The sequence below is a fragment of the Vanacampus margaritifer genome, chromosome 7 (genome assembly GCF_051991255.1).
Source record: "Vanacampus margaritifer isolate UIUO_Vmar chromosome 7, RoL_Vmar_1.0, whole genome shotgun sequence".
NCBI classification, from domain to species: Eukaryota; Metazoa; Chordata; class Actinopteri; order Syngnathiformes; family Syngnathidae; genus Vanacampus; species Vanacampus margaritifer.
This window is the reverse complement of record NC_135438.1, coordinates 7,969,462-7,995,200: the sequence shown is the minus strand read 5'-3', so window position 1 is coordinate 7,995,200 and position 25,739 is coordinate 7,969,462. Positions and strand designations below refer to the sequence as shown.

Sequence of the window (25,739 nt, the reverse complement as noted above, 5' to 3'; positions counted from 1 at the left end):
AATGGAACTCAAGGCTATGCAAAAATCAATTTTATTTTAGTGCAATAATAGCATGTATAACAGGGGTGTCAAACATACGGCCCGCGGGCACGATCAGGCCCACCAAGGGGTTTAATCCAGCCCATTGGAACAATTAATCAGACAGACAATAATCACAATATATAAATTAGTATTTTCACAAGCAATCCTCAGATGAGCAATGCAACTTATACACATAATTGACCTGGATGTCATTATTGTACACACAACCTAAAGTTACGGTTTGTTGAATTTTTTTTAAAACCAACATAAATCAAACAAACGTGCTGAACAGTAAATATGATGCACACTCAGCTACTGGTAACACAAACACATATGACATGGATTACCGTCCTACAACTTCATTAACTGTGCCACACAATGCATTTTGGGAACAATATATATGCAAAACAGGTAGATATAAGACGCCCGGAACTCATACGGGCATAAGTGTTGCTGTGTTCTATTTGCATTTGTGTTATTTTTTTTTTAACAGTATATTTACATTTGAGCCCCCTTATACATTTAGCTGTATAACTGACGCCAATTATTTTTAAGTTATATACCATGATTTTACCGGTACGGCTCACTTGGTAAAATATTTTCCTCCATGTGGCCACTGAGCTAATGTGAGTTTGACACCCCTGATGATCATCACCATTGTTATATGATTGTATTTAAAAAAAAAATAAAAATCTTTTAAGATTAGCATGTTAGGTTAATTGAAGACTCAAAATTGTTTGTAGGTGTGAATGTGAGTGTAGCTGCTTGTTGGTCCTCATGTGCCCTGCAATTGGATAGCGACAAGTACAGGGTGCACTCCACCTCTCACCCAAAGTCAGCTGGGATAGGCTCCAGTTAAACGTGACCCTAAATGAGGACAAGCGGTATAGAAAATGGATATATATGGATGTAATCAAAGAAGTGACTGCCTCAGGAAATTTTAATTGGGTGGTTTTGGCCACGTTGCCTTTACCATGTGACTTTTTATTTTCTTTTGACATGATAAAATCCTGGAAAATAACTCAATTCAATCTAATCTGTCATTTTAAACATTCAACAAAAAGCCCTTCTTGACGATTTTATACTACAGCAGTGTTTTCTCCCCCTTTTTTTCGGAGGTGCTTCTGCAAATATTTTCTTGACATTATTAATAGCAGACTGGCTGGCTCTCACCAAGCTGTCTGCTGCTTAAGAGGCGGCCTGCTCGTATTTATGTCCTGTTATCAGAGCGAGGCTGGGCGGGGGCCAGCAGTGTCCGACAGGGCCCTATGTCCTGATGCGACCTGCTTATCTGCTGCAGCTGTGATGCACTCGGGTTAGACTATCTCATCGGTGACTCTGTTGCTTCTTTTTTTTTTTTTTGTAGTGGAACAGGCCTGCATTAGGAAGAGCTTAGATATGGCTGTGAATCCAAAATGCCATGTGGCTCATCTCTACTGGGTTGGCTTCCTTCCTATTTCTGACTTGGGGCCGACAAGTCGTCCTCGTTGCACGCTTCCTTTTTTTCTTCTTGTTACACCAAGACATAGTGAAGCTGCAATGGTTGTTTTCCAGCATGTCACCTGTTTACTGGAAATGTGAGTCAACTCGCGTGCAGTGAAGGTTTGTGCATGCTTGCCTCAATTGTCACATGGATTTACACCTTTATTTTTATCTCTACCCATGTTTGCTCTTGGTTTCATTTCTGACAGCGCACATGACAAGCGCACTGTCCAAAGTTTGTCCAACAAGTTTCATTATCCTGAGTATACAGTCGAGCATTTTAAAGGTTGAACATAATCCCTGACAGGACACTGGTTGATCTGAAGTCATCATACCGTAATATATTAGTCCCATTTTATCTACCATAAAAGGTGTAAAATGTAACAAAGTTAACCTCAGTTACATTGATGTTAAACACTCTTTAAACACTCCCTGAAGTTAAATTAATATTCTCATGAAATGAGTTAATCACAATGTAATATAGAGCATTAAAAACTCTAAAGCCCTCTAAATTTGATAACAAACAACGTTGCGTATAGCAGCTGACATTGGAGCACTCCATTGTGACTAGCTGGATTTTTCTCTCTTCTCGAGCCGCAAAAAGTGTAAGAAAAATGGAAACACATACACACATTTATTCCTGTTATATGATAACATCTCACACGGCATTGGGCATGCCAGGTAATGGACACAGAAGTTTAGTGCCTCCTTAGACATATACTTTCCACAAAATGGTTAAAAGTAAGTAATGCTATGCGCTAAGCTAACTTGCTAACCAGCTACGAGCTATGCCTGGCTAGCTAGTGCAGTTAAAACACTGTACAAAACCGTTTTTCTGAATCACTAATCCTCGCCTCCATGGCAACAAATAAGAAAGTATCATTATCACTAAAGGAGGACAATGAGTAACTATTCATGTGACACACTGAACAACAAAAGAGAACAAGAGAAGATGGAGAAGCCATGCTAACCGCGAAACTATTGGGAAATGTAGAGTCGCGTAACATGAGAATTAGTGCGTAGGTAGTACAGCATACGTCAAACAGAAGTTAGGCCGGAGCTGCAGTGGAGCGCAATCAAGTATGAACAGAAAATTGCCAGATAAATTAATAAGTGTCTAGGAAGGAAATAATACAACAGCTACACAGCAAGCACACATTTTTGAAAGCCAGAAATGAATCCGCACAATACCACACCTGATGCCAGGAAAAACCGATATGATCAAAGTTCTAATAATATATAGTAAATATTTATACTATACCAGCAATGTTTTGTGTTTGTTGGCACTATTTTGCACACTGGAGTTATGAGTTCTAATTTTGAGTTTTGAGATCTGTCCAATAAATGTTCACAAAATTAATTACAATACAGTATATCTTTCTTTCTTTGTTTTTGTTTTAACTTATTTATTAAATCAATATAGCTTAGCTAATGGACCGTATAACCCCACTCAGAAATAGTTACCTTCAAATTTTAACAATTATGTTAATATCACGTACCATTAACATGAAGGGATTCGGTTTATAACCGTGATATAAAGCCCCAGCTGTAGTCGCTCAATATTTCAGCACATTTTACATAATCTGCTGACATATCACTTGACATCCCATGATGACAATTTGACCTCCAAGTGAGTCATTGCGTGACTTTTAAGGTATATTTTCCGCAATATATTTTGCTCAAATTCCAAATTGTACGAATCAAGTGTGCCACTGTAAATCCCACCACGGCAACTGTGCACCAACTGTCGGACTTTGAATTGAAATTGACTTTGGGAGCACTTGGCCACGCTCTGAGCTTCCCTCTAATTAAATTTACTCTCCCGGTGTAGTCCACTCCTAGTTGTGATAAATGACTTATTTGGCTTTGGAGGGGGTGGGGGACTCTTCTCCCCTTGAGTGAAACCGGCCTCATGAATGCATGTGTGTGTTTGAATGATGGCGTTACGGCTGCTCCACCGCCTTCATTTCTGCTCTTTTCCTATCTCTACAGGCCACATCTGCTTTTTCTGTTACCTTCCTCTCATTCCACCTCTACTTTTAACTCCATAAAAGTCACTGAGTCAGCAGAAACCTGAGGCGGTAAGAGCAGCGTTCCCCCCCCCCCCACCCCTCAACCCTTTTTCTCTCACAGAGGGCCTTTATCGCTCTTATCCGGCTTCTATGCCAACACTCAACTGTGCCAGTCGCCCCTCTTGTGAAGTTATAAATCATCTCTTGTGACCTGCTGTTTATGTGGAAAGTGGTGTGTCTGACAGTCGAAATGCAGATTCCATACTGCGCTCCATCGGGAATGCAGTCGAGGTCATTTCAGGACTCGTATCCTGCAGATGCAGTATAGAAGCACAGCGATATTCCTGGCTTTTTTTCTTCTTCTTTTTTTTTTGGTGGTGGAGGGGAACATTCATGTAGCTCTTTATCGCATGTGGCCTTTGTGTTTAACGTCCTCAAAATGTCACTCTGTCACATATATTCCTCATGAGGGTTTAGTGACCCGCAGACAGAATAATGGACTATGTTTAAAACCCAATCTTATGATGCTTTGCAATGCGCTGACAAAACAGTGTCATAAATAAAGTTGGGCCTACTTTTGGTTAGTTGAAATGTAAAGCTTTCCACTGGCAAATGATTTGTGAATTTTGTAAAACAAACCCCTAGAATAGAAAAGAAACACATGCATGCGCCATCTTGATTGCGTATCTTCTCCTTTCTACGTGCCAAACAATTAATCAAGATGTTCCATATATCAACAATCAAAGTCATTGTGAGTGACAGCTCTAATAGAAACGGTTCAACAGTGGGAGCATCCTGCTTCAAATGTTATGCAGCTGCACACACAACAAAGAAATGCAGCTGCACGCACATGTTTTTGAAAAAAAAAAAAAACATGCCTTTGAGACACGTTGCGTACGTGCTGGGTGCGTTCCCAAAGGCCAAGATGACGTCTTTAGATTGATTTTTTAATATCCAAGTGTACTGTCACAGAGGACTAAAGTGCGTTACATTATCTGTAATAATAACACATTATTGACAGGTGGAATACAGTTTTCCTGTTTTTAGGGGGTGATTAGTGGAAGATCGTCTGAAATCAAATAGTCGGTTGCGGGAAACAGGCCCACCTCCAATTTGCTTATTTTGCCACATATCCGTCCCTCAATTTTCCATAGCACTTATCCTCATTAGAATCGCAGCCTGTCCCAACTGAATTTGGATTAGTTGGAGGCATTCACAGGAACACATATTATAACCGTTTAACCTCACATTTACACCTACAATTTCAAGTCTTGGCGGTATCTAACATGCCTGCATTTTGATTGCGGAAGGAAGCTAGAGTACACAAAGAGAACACCACGTAAGAAGTCTATATAGAGTTGTGACATGAATACCAGAGCCGTGAGCAAGCAGAGGTGGCAAATCCAGGTCCAGAAAGTAAAAACCCTGCCACAGTTTGTCTTTAGCCTGAGGTGCTAGCTAGCTAGCTCCCTAGCTAGCTCCCATGGTGCTCGTTTACTTGCTAGCTAGCAATGGTTAAAGCCAAACCGTGGCAGGGGGTTTACTTTCTGGACCTGGATTTGCCTCCTCTGGCTGTGAGCCAGACATACTAAATTAGGGTGACCAAATGTCTTCTTTCAGACTTTTTTACACCCTGTCTTGGTGTGCGTTTTTTGTTTTATAAATTCATGAAAATGTCCGTTTTTCATGGGACCAATTAGCATGTGTTGGATTTGACAGACAGTTTGGGGCGACAAATGCGTGTTACTGTTTTTTCTCTCTCTACCATATAGATGAGGCATATGTTAAAGTAGTTTCCTCTTTTTTGGAACTTAAAATATGGTCAAAAGATGGTCTTGCAGGTGGTGTTAGCAGCTAAGTCCACTTGCAAGACCACCCAAGTACTGTTGACATAAGTGTTATGCATTTCTATTGGTAGAACGTAAAAACACTGAGATGGAACTTGATCTATAAATGATAAAGGTGATGTCATAAGGCATGTTTTAATTGGTAGTGTAAAAAGTTACACAATTTATAGTCATATATATAAAAAAAAAAGTCTACCTTTGTTAGATATATAGCATATAGCAGATAGCGGCTTTTATAAGCTTTCAGCATTTTGCTTACACGTGCAAAGTTAGTCCTTCGATAAACGCTGCACTTAACCATGCTGCTGGGATTTCATCATAAAAATTGTTTTTAAAGACTTTTTCAGTGGTTTTGCCAGGTTAAACCCTGGAGGACAGCATATCATGTGGTGAAAATGTACAGACAGGATTGCCAAAAAGGCATCTGTGCGCAGACAATAATACAAAATCTACAGCTGGAGGTCAACTCTAGAGGTCCCTTGTGGAATTTTCTTGCCCTGAGGTCAGCGTCCGCTGAGAGGCTCCACGTATGGCTCGGGTCACGCCCAGCTGCGACCGCAGAGAGGGTTGGCCCGTATGCTATCTCTGGCCTGTGGCGTGTTTACCTTGCTTGCGTGTCCTCCTGTGCACTTGGAGAGCTGCGCACATTTCAGCGATACGCTCCCGCTGCCTCTCAGGTGTCATCGCTGCATGGCGGGGAACGTCATGTTCCTGTGCGGGGTAACAAGACAGCTGATGCTCGTAAATGGGGGGTGGGGTTAAAGTGTGGTTTTCACTTTAATAATGTGCAAGCTTTGCATAGGGGTGCGTTCAAGTGCCAGGAAAACAATGAAAGAACACATGAGGTTAACAGCGGGGAGGAAAAAGCAAGCTGGCTGCTTTGGATGCAGGCGGAGGCTGAGACATTCTTGAGCGTTGCCTAAGGGAGGGACGTGGCTGCTGTGTGTGGAGCAGCCAGCTTGAAATTCAGGTCAGCAGAGTATACACACATATGCTACAATGCAGTGTTAAGTAAGAGGGGCCTTTTGCAGCAGGGAGCGTTTGTGCACATGGGAGGTCACCAAACTCACAGTTACTACAATACTCCACGGCCACATAACATTTGTGGTCGTTTAGTTTTAAAATAGAATATCCGAGGTCGAACACAATCACTTGTCCATATCCGATTTGTTTGTAGCTACTGTATTTTGTGTTAAAAAATGACAACAAAACATGTTTCCAGTTCTAACTTCCCATGATCCCTCTTCATTTTCTTAATGAGGCTTATTTGTCTTTTTTGTTCTCACAAAAAGCAAAAGAAAAATGAAACACAAGAGACTAATGAGGCATGCTGAGGTCTTGCCAGAATTTCTGAAATCTTGCCTGACTTAATGCATGATGATAGTCCACCAACAAGACAGGAAAAGCCAGAATAAATGCTTTGACGCTCACTCAGTAGAGGTCTAATCATGAATGACATTCCATTTTTATTGCAATACTCTAGGCCAAGGAATCTCAAAAAGCCATAGAAAAAGGCCAAACTCTGACTTAATCTTTTGATACTCACAAGGCGTGACAAAAAGACAATTTAAATCGTAAAATCGCTTTTGATGTAAATGATTTGAGTGCATCAAACTGACCCAAATCGATTCGTTCCACTTTGAAATGTATTGAGATACGTATGGAATCGTCTTTTATTGGAGAGATACAGTATATATCTTTGAAGGCCATATTCACAGTACTGAAAAGTTCATTAATATGTATGTATAATAACAAGAAAAATGCATTATACCCTCTCAAACTGAGCCATACCATATTAAATTGAATCGTAATCCCCAACCCCCGAATCAATCCACTTTAAAATTGAACCGTCGTTCGAATTATATTGCTCCCCACGTATCGCGATACGTATAAAATTGCCTTTTATTGATTCGATAAACACCCCTAATGCTCACTGAACTGATGTTTCATAATGAACTTTAAACTTTATTTTAACTCATTTGCTCCCAAAAACGTATAAAAAACGTTGTATTTTAAATATTGCCATGGTTATCTTATTTTTTTAAATGCTAGAGCATACAGAAGGCTTTAATGCAGCCTCTGGCCTGAAGAGGTCGCTTAAAGCAATTTTAGTTATTACAAAAAACGGCCAGCAGGTGGCAGCAGAGTATAAGAGATCAACCAGGGCCATGTTGCTAAAAGCTATTTTCCTCACTGTTTTAAACAGGTTTGTGAATAATGATGAAACTTAGCTATATTCTAATTTTAATTGCTGCAAAACGGAAACAGATAAAAATATCATTTTTTTTCCTGATGAAAGAAGAGATTAATCTTTCTTTTGAAAGGTTTGATGTTTTTACACAATATTGTGTGGGCCTTGCAAAATCAGTCAAAATCCAGTAAAACAGCCGGGAGCGAAGGGGGTTGCTTCAGTGATAATGGCTGGGAGTGAATGAGTTAAGAAGCATATTATTCCTGAAAAATGTACAATTGTACAACTTCCGTGCATTCCACTTCACTGGTTGTCCTGCATATGTTTATTTGCCTTTCGCTTTACCTTACAAGTTTGTTCCATTCCTCCACTTGGTTGTTTGGCGCTCACCCCACTATTCCTAATCCCGTGTTATACAGTAAACATCAATGCTGAGCTCTTCTGTCATGCCACAGGATTCCTGCGTGCTAATCATTGACAGGGCTTCATTAGAAAAGCAGAGCTCGCCCATGTCAGGGGAATGTGTTTATGGCGCTCTCGGAACTTGTCCATGCTAGTCCGTCCCAACATGTGCAACTCCTGTGAGCTCACAGCGGAAGGCAATTACTGTCCAAGTCTGTCATTTGACATTGTGCTGAAATGATTCCGAGTTTCTTTAGCGTCCTCCTCTCATTTCTTTCTGTTGTGCTTTTTTCTTGCACGCGCTCCTCTTAAAACTTCTATTTGACATCTGTTTTCCTGTTAAGACCAGTGTAAGCAGCCTGTGCGGAGGAAGGGATTTTGTAATGATCTGTCTTCACACAGGGATTGTATGAGAAAAAAAAAAAAAGTCAAATGAGTTGCGCTCACATGGCATTCCCAACCACCCGACAATAGAAACGCTCCTTTTGAAATACTAGCACCCTTCGTCTTCCTGTTGTTTCATCGCCAAGTTTCGAGTGCTGAGTTAAGTAACGCCGCTTGCGTGTCAGCGCACAGTCATGTGAGCGGCAGCGTCACGTTGCTGCCGTCAGGGGATCGTGTTTATGAGGGACGCGTATACGTCTGTCTCGCCTCGCAGTTGTCGCCGGTCTCGGAGACGTGCGGGGATTGTGGCTGACGGAAAACAAACACGTCTTGTCCCCGTGTGACTGACATTTCGTATCAGGGCGAGAGAGGCCTCTCACGCCCGCACCTCTAGCGTGCTTGTGCGATGCACGGCCACTTTAACGTCCGCGCTTGTTTTCACAGACACCACATGTGATGTGAGTTAAATGTAAACACATTGAGGGCTGGGCTGTAGGGTGACAGGGAGACTGATGAGGAGCTGCTGAAAGAACCACTGTATATGTGTTTGTACGACGACTTGGCCCCCGGGTGGGTTCCTTCACCACCCCAAGCCCTCCTCCACCCATATGTGCAGATGTGTGCACCGGGAAGCTGCCAGCCAGATGTGGAACCACTACAGTGGCAATCCCAAATTGCACCAGTTGCACCGTGGTGATCCACACTCACGCGAAGTGCTTCACTTTCGCTGCCAAATAGCCCACCAGATGTAGAGTTTGTGTGTGTGTGTGTGTGTGGGCGGGGGGGGGGGGGTCTTTTCATGTTTGGAAGCCAAAAACAACATTTTTGTACCATTGTAAGATAAATAACATGGTAGGAAGAAAGCCTCAAGGACAAAGTATTACATTTTCTTTCCCACGGTTCAGCTTTGGTAAAACATCAGCACATGATGCTATACATCAAGCTGTCAGTCTATGAAGTTCAGTTTCAATTCAAAACGCAGTTAGGGTGAAGTTTACGGCCCAACGCGAGCGTATGTTGCCACACAGCAAAAAGAAGTTCAGGCTGAGTCACTGCTCTACTTTATATTTATGAGCTAGAAATGTTTTTCATTCAAATCATTACTGAAATTAGGACTTTAAAACTGTTAGCAGATGTTTGTGATAGATGACACCTTGTTCTGAATTATGTACAAATTTGGTTTATGTTGTTATTCTAGGAACGGAAGCCAGACCCTTGTATTATTATCATTACAATATGTCTTTGTGTCAAACCAGTAGGGGGCAGTATAGTGGGAGAAGTGTTTTCACTCCCCTTGATATGTCGAAAAATGAAAATTTTAAATGAAGTGGAACAATTTTGCTCAGTACATCCATTTATTTCTAGTATAGTGTGTTTTGATACCAATTTAAGTGGTGTATTATCTAGGCTGACCATATTTTGATTTTTGAAAAAGAGGGCACTCGGCCCGGCCTTGAGATACTCAAAGTTCACTCAAATATGCCATACTTTGTAACTATTTATACCTCTAAAATTCCGTGTCATTGACACAGCTCAGCACTTTATTTGAATGTTCAGCAAGTGAGGTTTTTAAAGTGAAACTTTTTTCTTGGGGAAAAATACCTTTTACATACTGTATATAACAAATAACAATAATAAGGCACGCACACAAAACCCGCCCTATTTTTTGGGCTGCCACGAGGTAAAGTGTGAAGAAAGTTAAATTACTGTCGTGGGCTGTTAATCAGAATAAGCTACTTATAGTAGCCTGAAGAGTGAGGTGTATTTTTCTCAACTATTTTGATAATAAAAACAATAAATTCTGGCTAAGTTACCACAGTGACTTCTTTCACCTTTATTCATAATATTGTAAAATTTTAACCATGTAAATAAAAGAAGATTGTTTTTCACAAAGCATGTGCGGTTTTGTATTTTTTTAGGTACCGATTTCAAAACCGTTTAAGCACTGAAACCGTTTAAAAAGTAGAGTAGGTCAAACCCAACCGATACCCAACCCGAGTTATCGATGGAAGGACACAACGCATTTGATGATTTGCCAACACTGAACTATCACACAATACAATTACGATATGCGATATACGAGATACAACACTTCAGGAAGAACAATAAACGTTCCTTCACTTAGTATACTATGTCATGTTTGTCTTTGTTGAATACATTGTCGGGTTCGACTGCGTCACACTGCTATAAAGTTACACGGTTCATGTGTAGTTTATTCTTCCTTCATTCGATTAAGGTTCCTAAACATAACACGGTGAGCTGAACTAAACTGGCATCTTGTGGTAGGACGGTGTAAACTTCACATGCTTTTACAGCTGCCAACATGACCCTCATCCTAAAATGTTATTTTGTGGGATCGAACCCCAGAGGCCTGGAATTTTCTTTTCTCCGCAGCCGCGAGCGGTGTGAGGAAACACTGAAATGGGGGGTTCTGATGACTGTTGACCTTCATTTAGCAGGATTGGCCGTATGCCAGTCAAGCCACTCATTCCTGTGCATATGAGCTGAGGAATTTGCTGGGCCGCAGCAGCCTCATTAAGCAGCCCAGCGAGCGAGCGAGTGAGGGTTGAGGGTCTGTTGTTTGCACTGGCTGTCCTTCTCATAACCTGCGCCCCCCCCCCCCCCTTTGTGCACTCGTAAGTCCCCGCTCCAAAGAGTTGTTGTCTCCACGACTATGTCAAACTGGTCATGTTCACGTCTCTGCTACAGCTCACTCAAACGCAGCCGTTGCCGTTGACTTAAAATAGCCTTTGTTGTTCGCCGACCAAGACCCGAGCGAATCTGTGAGAACGGGCCGATCCGTACCCGCGTAACCTTGGAGCGTAAGTCAGCAGTTTAAATAGATTGCTCCAGTTTCAGCAGTTTTTTTTTTTTTTTTAAAGTTCCTTTTCCGCTGTTTTGGCTTTGTTTTAGCACTCAAGCCTTTCATGGAGGGAGGAGGGGAGGGGGGGGGATGAGGAAGGCCAGAGATCAGACACAAATCATCCCGTGGTACGACGCACGTGAGAGCAGTCAGGTGGTTGCTTTGCTGCAGACGTGACTCCCCGTCAAATTCAATTGCACACTTAAGCCAAAACTGTCTTGATTTTTTTTTGCTTTGCAGTTGAAGCAATGTTCTAGCACAGTTGTCAAAGTTCATTTCAATAGTGTTCGTATTTTGTTATCTTGGTTTTTGAACAAGTTTTGAAGATTTTCAAAAACAACTGCAAATGCTGTAATATGAATCCCAGACCAGTAGTTTTGCAATTAAGCGATGGACACGGAGGATTTAGACCGAGACTGTAAGGCTATCATTTTCAAAAACTTCCACACTGGGAGTCATTTTCAAATGCTGTGTTCATTCAAGTCAACAAATGACCAAAAAGCACAGTTCTTATCCATTTTCTTTAGGCTCTTGTAAACACCCTTCTGTCTGTGACAGTATTTATGAGTTCAAAATCAAAGAGCATCCACTTTTGAAGCCAGACAAATTGAAAAATGTGATGTGATTCACAACCATGCATACCAGACGGTGCAATCTGTCCGCTCCCCTTCGTGTACACAACATTGCGGTGCCACACTTTGCACGGCTGTTTGGGGCCATCTGATAAACATAGCGTGACCAGGGCTTGACTTGGGAATAACAAAAGTGAGTGAGGCGGGGGGGGATTGCGAGGCAGAGTCACGTCCCCTTCAAATGAGCTGTGGACTCTTCAGTGGGCATTAGCATTAGCATTAGCATTAGCAAGCGCGTGCTTTGGTGAAGTTGTCAGGGACGGCTTTGACCAGGTCCCGTCTGAGAGATACGCATCAGACAACATTGCGAGCTTTTCTTCGACACAGTCACAATAACGCAGCAAACAAAACATGTAGTGCTTGAGGGAGGTCTTGCCCGGACTTGTTGCAAGTCTGGATGCAGAATGTCAATATTAAAACAAGAGTGCAACGTGAGGCTTAAAGCTACTATTTGGATGTTATTTAAGACATCTTTGATAAACATTTACTTGGCGCCTTAAGGCACAATCTACACCACTAAGGTACGCCATCTAATAGTTGGACTCCAGTGTAACTAGTTGTTTGTTTTACAGGGATAAAAAGTACAAGTTAAGTCAAATGTGAAGGTTAAAAAGTGTAAAACCCTAAACCTTTCCCCTAACTAGTTCAACCCTAGTTCAAGTTCATTCTCCGTTATGAATGAGCATTCAGACTGTTGTTGTTGGTCGATTTTGCAGTCTCTTTTTTTAGAGGGAGCAATCATATTACCATGACGGCTTGGCCAGATCTGCTGATGAGGATCGTGTGATATTATTTAAAGCTGCAGAACAGCAATGAATGAGCCCGAGATTGTTGAGAAGAAGATGGCTCCCTTGGGGCATACTTCAATGTTTACTCCTTTTATAATCACACAGGCGAGATAAAAGCACACGTCTGTAACGGCAACCGCATAGACATCCATTGTGGAGAGATGTGTCACACCTCAACAGTACCAAGGGAAGCAGCAATGTGAAATGGACCGAGTCTATGTTCTTCCAGTACCCGAGCCAAGAGTGAAACACCGTCACCCATAGTGGGGCTTAGTATGACTAATTATTCTACAACTGTTTGCGGAGGGTCAACAAATTCAAACCCAAATGGGCTTGTCAACCCTGTCTTGTCAGGCTGTCATTTCATCGCTGCAATTAGGCATTTTAATATAAATGAGTTCATTGTTGTCTTGAAGAAGGGGTTTACATTGTGCAACATTAGACTTGTGACCAAAACAGTTCAACTGTTTATCTTCCATTACAACATCTGACTCTTTATCTAGTAACATGACAGAAACCTAAAAACTTTACATCGTGCTCACCAGAGGTGTTTATTAACTATAGACAAACTCCATCCTCTTTTGCTAGCAATGTCGGTGTGATTTGAGCTAGCTACTTAATGCCGCTGTGGAAGTGGCGAATAAACCCTTTACCAGAGATGGAAAAAACTGGTTCAAGAACGTAAAAACCCTGCCAGGTGCTTCTCGTCGTAATGACCTCGTTTACCTGCCGGTTGAGTACAAGCAGCGGTAGCTAAAGCCAAACTGTTGCAGGGTTTTTACTTTCTGGGCCTGGATTTCCCATCTCTGCCAGCCTGCTACAAGACTAACTACTATAACTACCGCTACCTCACAATGTCCAGTTTTTCAAGAAGTCGGCCTTGAACATGAATTTTCATCGATGTCCCTTTCTCAGTCGTCGGCTTCACATACAGGAATCCCACTCCAGTAGCTCTAAACCAATCAGAGAATGGAAAAATGCTGGCTTGCTCTGTTTATTGAAATTGAAATCTGATTGGTTGAAGGAAGGAAGAAAGAAAGAAAAAGAAAAAGAGAAAGAAAAAGTGACATTTCAATTGTGTCTGTTTGGCATCAGCAATCCTGAGTCTGAAGGCCATGGGAAGTTTACATTGACCTAGCAACAGAAGGTGCTATCTGATTGGACAAAAAAAACCATACATACACAAACTACTGGAAACTTCTGGAAGTTACGCAACTAAGACACATGCTATGAAATCAAGACAAAAACGGTTGGAAATAAATTGTAAATCATTTTTAGACCAGCAGAGAAGGTTTTGAAGGCCCTCCGTGCACACCACTGCTGCAACCAGTAGAGGCGCTATTGATTCCATACTAAAAGTCAACATAATTTCTAGTTCCATGCTGACCTCCGCCATCACAGCATTAATCTGTTTTCTAACATGAAAACAGCTGTTCCAAAGAAGAGAAGAGATCCTCCCATCCCATTAAAAAAAAATGTTCATCCTGTAGTGGATCAAAGAAATGTAGCAGCCAATTGCACATCTGTGGTTAAAAATAATGGAAGGAGTGCATCTGTATACCTTTCCAGTTGTTACATGCCAGCTAAATTATGTGGTTGGTATACAGGCTAGGTGTTGTGAGTAAATCATCAAAAGATGCAAATTTTCTTAGGAGGGAGAAGCGGGTAGTCAGGCAGAGTCTACGAGGCAACGCCTTGTTTTTGTTTTTCATTACAAGAGGCAGAAGGGGGAAGTGGGGTGCAAGAATCTTGCCCATTGGCTCAAGTTACCCTTTGGATGATGTGTATGGAGCGCTGCCTGCTGCAGCTGAGCACACTGCGCTCAAAGAGCCCTTTTTTCAAAACGGAGAGAAAGTCATCCACTCGCTCGGACCCCGCTCCCTTCCAGAAAAACACCAATAACCCCCAGCTCCCTCCTCCGTGCTGCAGACCCCCAGCTCTTTCCTGCCTGCTTCCCCTGGCCAAGGTCCAAGTGCTTCATGTGGCTGTGACTGGGGCAGGTTGGAGGTGGAGCCCCCGCCCATGTCCTCTGAAGACACTTGTTTTCCGATGGGACCAGGGTGTGTTGCTGTTGGCAGGGTGGACCAAAGGGTGGGTGGGGGGTGGGGGGAGTCTGCGGATGAAGGGGGATTGCGACTGCCCCTTGGGAGAAAAAAGAAATAAAAGAACTAGAGAACTTTCACACGCCCTTTCTAGGGAGTGCAAAATGCACCTGTAGAGAGGTAAAGACGGTTTAAAAGACTTTTAGCAAGTTTTCTTTTTTATTGTTTAATTGGATTGGACTTAAGACGTGAGTATTAGGTCTTTGGCTGACCTCAAAATGAGCTTCTGAGAAGGTCTTATTTGTGTACAAGGCACTGGCAACGCCCTTCCTGAAGACGAAACAGGGGAAAAAAAGGCCGTGTTTGTCTGAAGAGTGAGCGCTCGTCCAAATCCTGTCCCTCTTACAGAGCTTCATCTCCCTGATTAGGTTTATTGTAGTCGCAGCACTGGTCAGTGGAGACCTTCCATTGTTGGGGTTTGTTTACCGTTCAGATGGAGTTAGCCAAAGGAACGAGGCACTATGGGGGAAGGTTTGCTCGGAACAAAGAAATGGTTCATGGACAAGCTTGGCTAATGGAGGATTGAAAGGCCCTCATGAACAAAATTGAATGGACCAAGGACAGACAGGGAGGTAATCCGCTGATATTTTTGGGGTGAATAAAAGCAGCCCTTTGGATAATACAGAATATCCAAACAAAGCGGAGTCTGTCCGTGTGCCGTTGCTTTTTTCGCCACTATCATGGAATTAAACCTGCACATGTGCATCTTACAGACATGTTTGCTTGCGGCTTCAGAGACGTTAGCTTGGCAAGGGGAGACTCGGCTGGAACGTAAGGTTTGTCTCTCTGGTTCAGCCAGTAAGATGGGGAACTTCCCATGGCTGCCATTTTGGTCCATAATGACATTTGCTCCAGGTTTCTGCATGCAGACTCGCCAGGAGACTACTACTGGGTGGCCAGCTTGAGCCTGTAGCTCTTCAGCAAGGCAGCCCCTCATCCCCAGTCATGCATCTGACAAATGAACATAAATAACCTAACCTGAATGGTGAATTATGTGTAAACAGATCATCCTGTTGACTTACTTTACGCCAAACCTTACAACTGCTGCTGACCAATAAGAGAAAAGAGAGTTCCATAGATTGTTATGACACATTTTGGGGATTGGGGTGTAAATCGGTCAGGTTTACAAAGCCATCAACTGATTCTGACCAAAGAAAGCCTAACATAGGTCGGCGTAAAAACACACTTTAATAAGTCGAGAAGCGCAGGTGCAAGTTCATGTGTTTTAAGGACAAGCATGCAAATCCGCAGGGAATCATTCCTGATCGTGTAGTAACCAGTCTGTTTTGCTCTGTCCCCCCCCCCCCCCCCACCCCAAGACAAAAACAGTGAGTCTTGGAACAGAAGCCTTAGCAAAGGCCCTTCAAGGTCACAGCGTCTCACAATTTACTACTTTTTGTGTGCTTGCAGACGCGCCAAACTACGGCTGTACTTGGAGCAGCTGAAGAAGCTGGTGCCGTTGGGTCCAGACAGTACCAGACACACCACGCTGAGCTTGCTGAAAAGGGCCAAGATGCACATCAAGGTATTCAAAAAGGACCCGTAACAAACTAAATGCAAAGACTGGGTTGGGTTCACGCCCCTTAATTCCCCTCTAATATCGTCGGTATGGCAGTCGTCTAGGGATGTGCCATGTTGTTTTTGCAGAAATGTCTTACGGTCTGATTATATGACAGATTCACTTTTGGACACTCTTCCAAAAAAGATATGTACACAAGACGAACACCACGCCTACGGTGAAGCGTGTTGCTTTGAGCTTGTTTTTCTTCAGTTGGAATTTAAGTCAAGGTAGTAAGACTTCAAACTGAGGAGTTCCAGTCAAATCTTCAGATGTCTGTTCAAAAGGAAAGCTGAAGTGAAAACGTTTGTTCTGTTTGCCCGCAGCAGAAGCGGCAGCGCTATGCGGTCGGTGGAAAATCCAGTTTTAACCCTTCATTTCCTGTTTATTGTGCATGCTGTCGCTTGTGTAAACATTACACGCGGATTATTGTCGTCAAGTCGCCTGACCTGAAAAGAACCTTTTCAGTGTGAAACTTCTCTTGAATCCACCACCCAAAAAGCAACAACATTCAAATACGCTGAGGCAAAGCATAGTGTATTTATATTTTTGTATGCTTGGTCATTTGGCCACTTCCTTCTTCAATGTTGAAATGCACTTGTTGAATACATTATTTTGTAACAGCCTGGTTTGATAAAGTTTCGGTTTTGGTTAAGTTTTGAATAGTTGTTACAAAAATAGTATGACTGTTTCTCACATTACGGGTGACTATCTTAAACTGAAAGTTTGCTTTGTGGATTGAGTGATTGATTGAAAACTCGCCTGGCAACAACCTTTTTGTATGAAACTAGTATCTGTTGTGTTGTCGCTAACTTTCTTTCAACATCACATGCATGAAATGAGTAAACGATCCCCATGAAATTTTTGCTTGCATTTCTGATGCAAATTTATGTTTGGCTTGGACGCAACATCTATTGATTTAGTGGCCTTTGTGTGTGTGTGTGTATGTTTGCAGAAGCTGGAAGAGCAGGACAGGAAGGCTTTAAACATGAAGGAGCAGCTGCAGAGAGAGCACCGCTACCTCAAACGCCGCCTCGAGCAACTCTCGGTGTCCGGATCTGTGGAGCGTATCCGCACTGACAGCATGGGCTCCACCATCTCCACCGACTCTGAGCAAGGTACGAGGACGTAGGATGCATTAACGCCATGCTTCAATCAGTGGAGATATCGGACCGTTGCACTGCTGAATGGCATGTAGAATAAAACTGGTCAGTTCCGGGAAATTCCAGTTTTACAGTAGCAGCACATAATGAGAAACCTCCATCTATTTTCTACTAGACACTGGACTTGGGTGCGAGTCAATCAAAGGGTACTTAGACAGAAAATCATTAATACAGATCAGTGACGACACACATCCATTTTCTGAATCGCTTATCCTCACGAGGGTCGCAAGCATGCTGGAGCCTATCCCACCTGTCTTCGGGCAGGAGGCGGGGTACGCCCTGAATTGGAAACCAGAAAACATTTGGGTAAAAAAAAAGAAGACCCAAATTGGGTCAAGAATGGATAGACCCAACTTTTGAGTTATCTAACCCAAAAAGCTGCGTTAACTTAAATTAATAACCCACAAAACAATGCAAAAAATCGGGTTGCTTTGTGGGTTATTCGTTTGACCCAATTTTTTGGGGTTAATTGAATAACCTGATTGAATTGGGTCAAAAATGAACCGACCCTATTTTCTGGATTGTTTTGTGGGTTATTAACTTGACCCAAGTTTTGGGGTTAATTGCAAAACTCGATTCAGTTGGGTTAAAAAAGAATTGAGCCAATTGCCTGGGTTGTTTTGTGGGTTATTCATTTGACTCAACTTTTTGTATTAATTGAATAACCCAATTGAATTGGGTCAAAAATATACTGACCCAACTTTTTGAGTTATTAAACCCCAAAAGCTGGGTCAAATTAAATGAATAACCCACAAAGCAAGCCAATTATATGAGTTGTTTTGTGGGTTATTCATTTGACCCAACTTTTTGTAATTGTAATTGTGATGATAAACAAAAACAGCAACAGTGACTTTCCTTGTGACGATTACTGTCCGTAAATGCAGTTGGGAACGAAACCAACAATATCTGCAATGTATAGACAATTTAATAGCTCACAACATTTGTACAAGCCTTTGAGATCGCTGTTGGTTCAGTTGTAAATCCAACTCAACGGTGGTGGTCCGAGCCTGACCTCCATGTGCTCTTCCACTCAGTCATGACCTACAGGTGGCTGACACACATGTTGACACCATATCTGTTTGTTCCAACACCTTAGTTGCATTCCTCTGCCTAGTTTCTGACCTGTGGACCACACAGCCATCTAAGTGGAAAGCCACATGGTAATTAGCCTCGACCTTGTCCTCAGGTGATCCCCCCCCCCCCCCCAAAAAAAATCCCCCAAAAATCGGACTTTCTGGCTTAAACTCCTCCCTGTGAGGAATTCCTTACTGACCTTTTGCAGGTCAGTCCCACCTTGGCATATCACCATTTTATGTGACAAGCCTAAAATTCTGACTTAATTTGCATGATTGGATCATTACTATAGCTATACTGTTTACAGATCCATCAGCATTTTGCTGAAAAATCCACCCATTCGCATCTTTTTTAGCTGTTTCTGTAATGCCCTAAGATGCCACAAGATGGTGCCAAAGCCATGGCTAATAAGAAAATAGTAATTGGTGTCAAGGAAGTATTACATCTTGACTGAGGAGCTTAGTTTAGCCACAAAATCAAATAATGTGTATGCCATTTTTATGGGTTATATTTATAAGACGAGTAATCCACAAGTCGTCCAAAGATGTAATGAAAGAGTTTGCTCTATTTGTTTTTGTTTTTGTGTGCAGAGGTGGACATCGAGGGTATGGAGTTCACCCCTGTCGAGGTCGACAGCGTGGGGAGCATCAGCGACCCCGAGGAAGAGGAGGTGGAGGATGAAGAGGAGGAGGAGGAGGAGGAGGACCACTACAGCCTCCAGAGCAGCTCCAGCGACACCAGCTACACGGCCCCACATTCCCACAGACTGCAGCCACACCACTGCTAGACTCCCGTGGCCAGACGATCCAGCTCCTTCGACCTCACCTCACCTCCAGACCACCATCACCTTGACTGTGTGTATCCGCCACCCGCGTGAGAGCAGTCCAAAAAGGCACCCCGTGAATGCCACCACAGCTCTCCCTCCCTCCCTCACCTCACCTCACGTCACCCAACCAAAACTCAAAACAACCAACCTATCCAACTGATCAATCAACCAATCCCAAAAAAATCCGAACCAAGTCAACCACATCCAACCACAACCAAGTCATTCAGCCAGCCAACCCGCCCCCTTATCCAGTGTAACTGCAGGCTCACAGAGAAAGCAGTGAGCGGTGATCTTTGCAGTGAGATGGATAGCTTTAACTTGTTAATCAGGATTTGGGAGCGTGCGTGTGTCCGTCTGTACGTGCGCGTCAGACGATAACACAACAAAAAAGCTGTGTGTCATCTCCACATGGCAACAACACGCAGACAAAGGCCTTAAAATATGCAAATCAACTCCGTTGGTTTCCGCAGTCTCCACACAACTTGGACCTCATGTCACCACACAGTACAAGCAATAGTCAGACACTTGAGTGTGAAGGGAAGATCGATAGTGCTCCCACGCCAGAATCAGGAAACATTTTGGTTTAGCGCCGGAGAGGTGAAGGAGAACCAGTTAGCCTGGTTTTAACCATGAAACGACGGGAAATACAGTGCACCAGCACTCTAAAATTCCATCAAATCCCATTTAATTTGTACAATGAAATTGTATTTATAAAACGCCGAGTCATAGCAGAAGCTACAGTTGTGTTCAGAATAATAGCAGTGTGTTAAAAAAAAAAGAAGTTATAAATGCTTCTACAGAGGGTCCTTGTCTTACAATGAAGTATAAAGCAACTGCTGTGGACCAAAAACAATAAATTACTAACATAATACAGCAAGCACCACAAAACAGTAAAAAAGTCTCATGCTGTCAAAAGAAGGCTATCGATTTCCTATGCTAACGCTTTGTTAAAGTCATAATTACAGAAAATATTTGCATAGAAAATACTTCTAATCCATAAAATCAATTAAATGAAAAACAGTTAGCGCGACGCTAACTTAGCCGTGCCTTCGCGTGCCACGTGACCACATACTGTCTTGGAACCTCAAAATGACAGGACAGTTGTAAACTGAGAACCCACTGTGCTAGCTTCTAACACACCGCACGTTCTATTTCAAATCAAAACAAAAAAGTGATCTAATTTATTACTCTTTTACAGAAAATCAAAGAAACGCTTTGGGAAAGATTTGCAAGAACTTCTTCACAACGCACTGCTATTATCCTGAACACAGCTGTGAAACACAAATTGTTAGCCTAATAGCATCGTTACCTAATTCGTTTTCTCAAAAACAAGGAGAAAAATAAATAAAAATTCCACAAGTAAGATGAGTCTAGTGGCCCTGACTCAACCTTTTCAGGTTACCACGACCTACAGAACTGGAAACCTGTACAGACATTTTTCTTTTTATCAAGCACATTTGTATTATTTTTTGGGGATTGTTTTTGTGATAATAAGTTAAAAATGACTTATGCTATTAGGCTAACTATATCCTCCAGATTGAAAGTGTTCTGAAAAAGTTAACATTCTATCTGCTTCCCGCCATTTTCAGTCTTCGTGCTAAGCTAAACCTAGCGATGCTAATCTAAAACTAGGCTAATCCTCTCAATTCCAGCAGCGGTATTCAAATTCAGCCCAAAAAAAACAAGACAGAAAAGCCACAGAGCTGCCGCAGAGAAGGCTAGCAATTGAATTACTTATCGTTCCCCACTTTTTTATTGTTTATTTTTTATATTTTTGGTTGGGTTGCCTCACCACTTCTCCACACTACTGACCACTACACTATAACACCCTATGGTGTGGATGGACTACTATGGCCTTTTCGCAACTATTTGCTCAGTAGCGAAGCGATGTAGCAGAGCATGAAGGAGGAGGGTGCTTCCTCCGAGTGTTTCAAATGGTTCCGGCGGGACCACGAGGCGCCACGGGAGACTCGCGCCCCACCACACTTTTTTTTTTTTTTTGTGGTAAATGTCAAACCACCAAACAGCAGAATCAGCTTTTCTCTGCAGCAGCTCTGTCACCTTTGTTTTGTCCCCTTCCAACTTTTTTTTTTTTAAATGAATAATCTTTTCTAACCTTTAAGGTTACAAACGACAGTCACTATTGACGGAGGAGGCGCTTCTGTTAGCCACTTCAGGCGACATCTTTGTGAAAAAAGGTCCATTATGTTAGGCCTTGTAAAAAAAACTAACAAAAAAAATATATATAAAAGGCTCAAAATAGCTCAAACCCACACAAAAAAAAAATCACTATATTCGCCAGTGTAGTCTATTTCTCGCATTACATTTTGTATTCTATTTTCCTACATGTGCTCTTTTAAAAAAGTCAAAAAAAGTGAGTATATATGTATATATTTTGTGTGCACATACATACTGATGTTTGTATATATAATATGCAAAACTGACTTAAGTATGAATGTATACACAATTACAATACAAAAGCCTTTACAGAGATAATAATGCTGTCCCAGGTGGTATTAACAAAATAGTCTTTATTTTTATTATTTTTTATTTTTTTACTCCGAAAAGGATATCTTTTTCTCACTATATCTCAACTCTGTGTTGTAATATTTTATTTTTTAAAAATTCCTCATAAAATCCAGATTTTTTTTAGACTGTTGTAAAATTATAAAAATAAGTCTTTTTCCATCGTCATTTTGCAATGCCACCCCCCCCCCCCCCCCCCAGTTTATTTTCTCATTTTTTTCCCTTGTAAAATTGGGACTTTTTTTGCCTTGAAATGGGCCATTTTTTAAAACGAGTTTCTGTCTATTCTTTTCCTTTTTTCATCATTCTTATTTTTCTTTAAGAATTGTCTTTTTTTGGAATATTGCAATGCTTTAGTCGGTACTAGATTTTCCCCCCTAACAAAAAATTTTTTTTTTCAAGAATTTATTATTTTTTCAACATTCTTTTTTTTCCAATATATTGCAACTATTTATTTTGTTTATACTATTAGATTTTTTTCTAAAACAATGTGACTTGTTTCTCCAAAAAAGTTATTCTTGAAAAATGATGATTTTTTTTTTTTAATTTTTTTTTTTTTTGTACTATTCCAACTCTTTCATGTTTCCCCCACATGATACCGAATGAACCCACTGGAGACCGAGCGTTCTTATTTCGGTAAAGGCCAACTAGTGGATGCAGTCTCGTTCGATTGTGCAGGTGTACCTAATGTCGTGTCCGCTGCGTGTATGTTCATCTTTGAACGATGCATCTATGTCACGAGAGAGACTTGTGGAAGGGAGTACGGGGGCAGACTCTCCTGCTGTGTTCTGTGCCTTGGTGAACCACCTTGACCCCCGCCCCCAAAGCCCCATCCCCCACTCAGGTCCCCCCCCCCGCCCCTCTCTCTCTCACCCATCCACTCGAAACATCAACCAAAAACACTTCCAACCAGCAGGGGGCGTGCCAGGAGAGGTCTGTGCACCCCCCCCCCTCCCTCCACCCCCTTTGGCGCCCCCACCCTCCACACTGGTAACGCCCCACGGCAGCTTCTTGTCCCCCCACCCCCCCCACCCCACTAAAACGGTCACCACCGGGGGCTGGAACCTTTCAGGCTTGAAGCGTGTTTTTGTGCAAATGATTTTTGTTGTTGTTTTGAAAGACTTTTGTGTTGGTTGTCTGGGCGAGGAGCGATTTTCAAGAATAATTGACCCGATGGCAGCTTTGCGGCGTGATCGTCTCCCCAACGTCCCAACAACAGTGTTTTGTTTCTTTCTTTTCTTTTCTTCGTGAGCTGACACAGCAATACGACCATCGTGCGCTTTTTGTGAGGGCAAGCCAGGGTTGCTTTCTTTTCGCTTTTTTTCTTTTGGAAGACAAGCAGGTGTTTGTTGTTTTTTCTTTTGACTTGTGCGTTTCATGGTGACCAACTCTTGACGACCTCCTATCTGCACTCTCTTCAAACACTGCAGGAGGGTCAAGAAAAAAAAAAATGGAGATTTAAACGAAACAAAAAAGCTTTTTTGTTTTTCTTTTCGTCATTGACAGTTTACATTCATGTCGAGGGTTTGAACATGACTGTTTGTAGCGCTCTTTTTTTTTTAGTCTGTTGGTTGAAAAAGTTTGCTAGCGGATTGCTGCCACACACTAAAAAGGCTCGGCATCACGTAACGACATTGAAAAGTTCGTGATAATCTGGGGAGTTTCTGAACAAGTTTACTGTTGCCTAAAGGCCACGGTAGCTATATGCTAATGCTAATTAGCATCCGTGTTGTAGTAGCAACATATTGAACACAGATCTGCAACCACGTGTTGACACATTCTTTATCCTCTGTGTAGAATGGCTAATATTAGCGCTGTACTGATGATCTTAGAGCATAATTACGAAAACTTGATGTCATTACCGTATGGTTTTAGAAGTGATACTGAGCCTTTTTCTTTTGGGTGTGGCAGCGATACGCTTTGCTAAAAAAAAAGCATTTTAATGGCATAAAAGATGATGATCTCTTGCACAGAACCTCCCTTTTGGGATGAGGACGAAGCGAGCGAGGTGGGGGGGCACACGTGAGATTAGACCAACGGGATTCAGTGGCAATTGTTTGCCAAAGATTTTTGGGCCACACGCAAGATTTTTTTTAAATGTAGTGAAGGTCCTAAAATGATGTCAAAATTAAATATTAAATATGTTGCGCTGATTTCAATTAAAATATTAGTGAGGACAAACAAATTTAGATTCTAGGGCCTTTGTGATAATTACAAAAGTATTGCGAGGGAAAAAAAGTCAGCATTTTATGAGACTTTTCTAATTAGCAGAGCGAAAAAACGATTACAGTCATAAGAATAATTAAAAATAAAATGACAGTAACGGTAGTTGTAAAGGTACGACACTGAAATCATGTTTTAAAAAACTGCTTTTTTTCTTCCCTCTGAAAAATACAAATGTAATTGTTTAAAAATTATGTTGTTTTGTAATTTACGACCTTTTCAAAATATTAACTATTCACAACTTTTTTTTTGTAAAATAATGAAGCAGTTATATTATTATTATTATTATTTTCCTCCCAAATTATTATAAATTTCTCGTTAAACGTATTCCTTTTTTGCAATAGTCTGTCTTTTTATTTATCAATTACTAATTCATTTTTGTATAAAGTATTTTTTTCTTGTAATATTTTGCTTTTTTTCATCATCAAAAACGTTTTCATTTTATAATGATTTGGTGAATGAAAAGTGATCAAATTAATACTTTTTGCCCTATACAATTAAAATAAATCTTAATTGTCTTTTTCTTGTTAGATATAAAACCTCATGTCATTATTCATTTATAAAATTATGAGTTTATACTTGTAAAATGATTTTTGCATTTTTGTAGCAGAAAATACAAAAAATCCTCCCCTGATTTCTCAAAACGCTTTAATTCTTGGGGGAAAAAAATCAATTTAAAAATCTAGTTGCGTTACCACAAATTGAATATTTAACTTTTTGTTTTCATTGTGGCCCCTTGGTAGATAGAATGTGAACATCTGACCTTGTAGTTCTTATGCAGTCCACAGTTAGGGACCCCCCCCCCCCCCCCTCCTTTATTGACGTGCCTTGTGAAAAATGTATTTTCTTAAACAATAATTAAATTTTTAAAAAGAGTAGAGTCGATATTATGTCTGTAATAATCAGCAACTGATTATCCACTGTACCCGCTCTTAAATGCAAATTGTGATGGCTGGTGTGTTGGAGCTGTTGAACTCAGTGTGACCATGATGATGATGATGATGATGACGATGATGATGATGATGATGAGTGGTCTCCCGTGGGTGCTTGTCAAATCAATATTCCTGCCAAATACAAAAGTCACTTTTGAACATGCTCACCATCAAATGTTTGTAATTCCGCGTAGCTTGAACTCGGGTAACCTTTAGTGAAATATGAATGAATCGAGAATATGAAAGGACGGTCAAGAGAAGACGGCGAGTAAGGGGGAGCGTTCTGTGCCAGAGACCTGTGAATATGTTCCTGTTAGCAGACGTGTATGTTATCAAATGTGTTGTGCGTGCGCGTGTATGCATGAGTGAGTGTGTGCGCGAGTGGGAGTGTGTGTGTGCGTGCACGAGTACCTGGTGCTGGCTACATTTGAGCACACACTTGAAGGTATTGTGTACGTTCTCATTGTAAGATAATTAAAAATGTTTTATACTTAAAACGGCGCCTCCGTTTCATTATTGGCTCGGTGTAAATGAGAGCAACGGGATGTATGTGCAAAATTATTAGTATATGCTTTTTCATCAAAATTGCAACCTTTAAATCGCACTTCATTTAATATTCATTTTGCTATTTTCTTAATTTTATTCCTCACATAACTTAATATTTCTGGAAAATGACATTTTTCTTTATTGTATGTGGAGGAAGCAACAAAATG

At 41.5% G+C, this 25,739-nt stretch overlaps 1 protein-coding gene across 1 annotated transcript in view; it reads left to right on the top strand.

Moving 5' to 3' along the window:
* Positions 1-25,523, top strand: part of mxd4 (MAX dimerization protein 4) — a 32,026-nt gene extending 6,503 nt beyond the window's left edge. The window contains exons 4-6 of the mRNA XM_077570344.1: positions 16,135-16,249; positions 17,238-17,400; positions 19,110-25,523. Coding sequence (XP_077426470.1) covers positions 16,135-16,249; positions 17,238-17,400; positions 19,110-19,306 — 475 coding nt within the window. The 3' untranslated portion in view covers positions 19,307-25,523. The remainder of the gene's footprint in view (positions 1-16,134; positions 16,250-17,237; positions 17,401-19,109) is intronic.
* Positions 25,524-25,739: the final 216 nt, after the last annotated feature.